The sequence below is a fragment of the Eurypyga helias genome, unplaced genomic scaffold, assembly GCF_000690775.1.
Source record: "Eurypyga helias isolate BGI_N326 unplaced genomic scaffold, ASM69077v1 scaffold33850, whole genome shotgun sequence".
Classification (NCBI taxonomy): Eukaryota; Metazoa; Chordata; class Aves; order Eurypygiformes; family Eurypygidae; genus Eurypyga; species Eurypyga helias.
The window spans coordinates 252-1,580 of record NW_010228172.1 but is presented as its reverse complement, the minus strand read 5'-3'; the positions used below and the strand labels follow the sequence as shown (position 1 = coordinate 1,580).

At 65.5% G+C, this 1,329-nt stretch overlaps 1 protein-coding gene across 1 annotated transcript in view; it reads right to left on the bottom strand.

The window, feature by feature from the left end:
• Positions 1-630, bottom strand: part of LOC104514881 (ADP-ribosylation factor 5-like) — a gene marked incomplete at its 5' end in the record, with an annotated part of 1,654 nt that extends 1,024 nt beyond the window's left edge. Inside the window, 2 exons of the mRNA XM_010158688.1 lie at positions 117-188; positions 474-630. Coding sequence (XP_010156990.1) covers positions 117-188; positions 474-630 — 229 coding nt within the window. The remainder of the gene's footprint in view (positions 1-116; positions 189-473) is intronic.
• Positions 631-1,329: the final 699 nt, after the last annotated feature.

The window sequence follows — 1,329 nt, the reverse complement described above, 5'->3', positions numbered from 1 at the left end:
CAGAGCGGAGCTGGGTCCCACCTCACACCCACCCAGATGTTGCTGGGCAAGCCGGGGGAGGGCTGGGGGATGCCCAGCTCCCTGCCAGGCCGAATCCCACCCCCCGCCTCACTCACCATCTTCTGCAGCTCGTCGGCGGACTCCTGCACTCGCTCCCGGTCGTTGCTGTCCACCACGAAGATGAGACCCTGCGGGAGAAGCCAGGCTGGAGCGGGCAGCAAAGAGGGGGACACCCCAGGTGGGCTGCAGGCACCCCCAGACCCAAAGGGGAGCAACCCCGCTGCCCTCCCGGTGCACCCTGGCAGAGCCAGAGCATCCCGGGGGCACCACTGCTCCCTCTCCCCCCGCCCCACGCTGGGGACCAGGACACATTCCCTGCCACCACCCCCAGTTCAGGCAGGATCCGGCCCCAAGCTCCCAGGAATCCCAAGCCAGCCCCACTGCTGGTTTATCCCTGCCCTCATTCCACGTACCTGTGTGTTTTGGAAGTAGTGCCTCCAGAGGGGTCGGATTTTATCCTGGCCGCCCACATCCCAGACGGTGAAGCAAATGTTCTTGTACTCCACGGTCTCCACGTTGAACCCTACGGTGGGGGGGCAGGAGGGGCATGGGAGAGGGTGCCCAGTGCCTCTGGATAGATCCCAGGGATGTACACACATGGATAAGATCCCCCCAGGGCCATCTCTTCTCCAGGCTGAGCAGCCCCGGCTCTCCCAGCCTCTGCTCCAGACCCTTCATCATTGCAGTGGCCCGGCACCGGTCTCACTCCAGTATGTCCCAGTCTCTCCTGCACTGGGAAGCCCAGCACCAGGCCCAGCACCCCCAGGCGTCCCAGTAGAGCGGAGCAAAGGGGGAGCTCCTGCCCCACTCAGTGCTCTGCCCAGGGTCTGGTGGCCACAAGTCCAAGGACACGTGCCCGCTGCTTGCCCAGGTCACTTCCCCCCAGGGCTGCCAGGGGCTTCTCCCTGGAGCTGCTCTCCAGCAGGTACCAGGGCCGGGGGTTGTCCCTCTCCAAGGGCAGGACCTGGCATTCCCCTGGATGAACTCCATGAGGTCCCTCTGCCCATTTTTCCAGCCTGCCCAGATCCCCTGGCCGGCAGCACGACCCTCGGTGTGGAGACACCCCTCTGAGCTCGGGAGGCTTGCCGAGGGTGCTCCCTCCCCATCACCCAGGTCCCTAAGGAAGGTGTTTGGCAGCGCTGACCAGTGGGACACCCCACGGGTGACCAGCCTCCTTGACCCGCCGGCTCAGCATATTCCCAATCCCCATCCGCCAGCTTGCGGAAGAGGCTGCGGGGGATGGGGCTGGGCAACCCCCTGAACACTTCC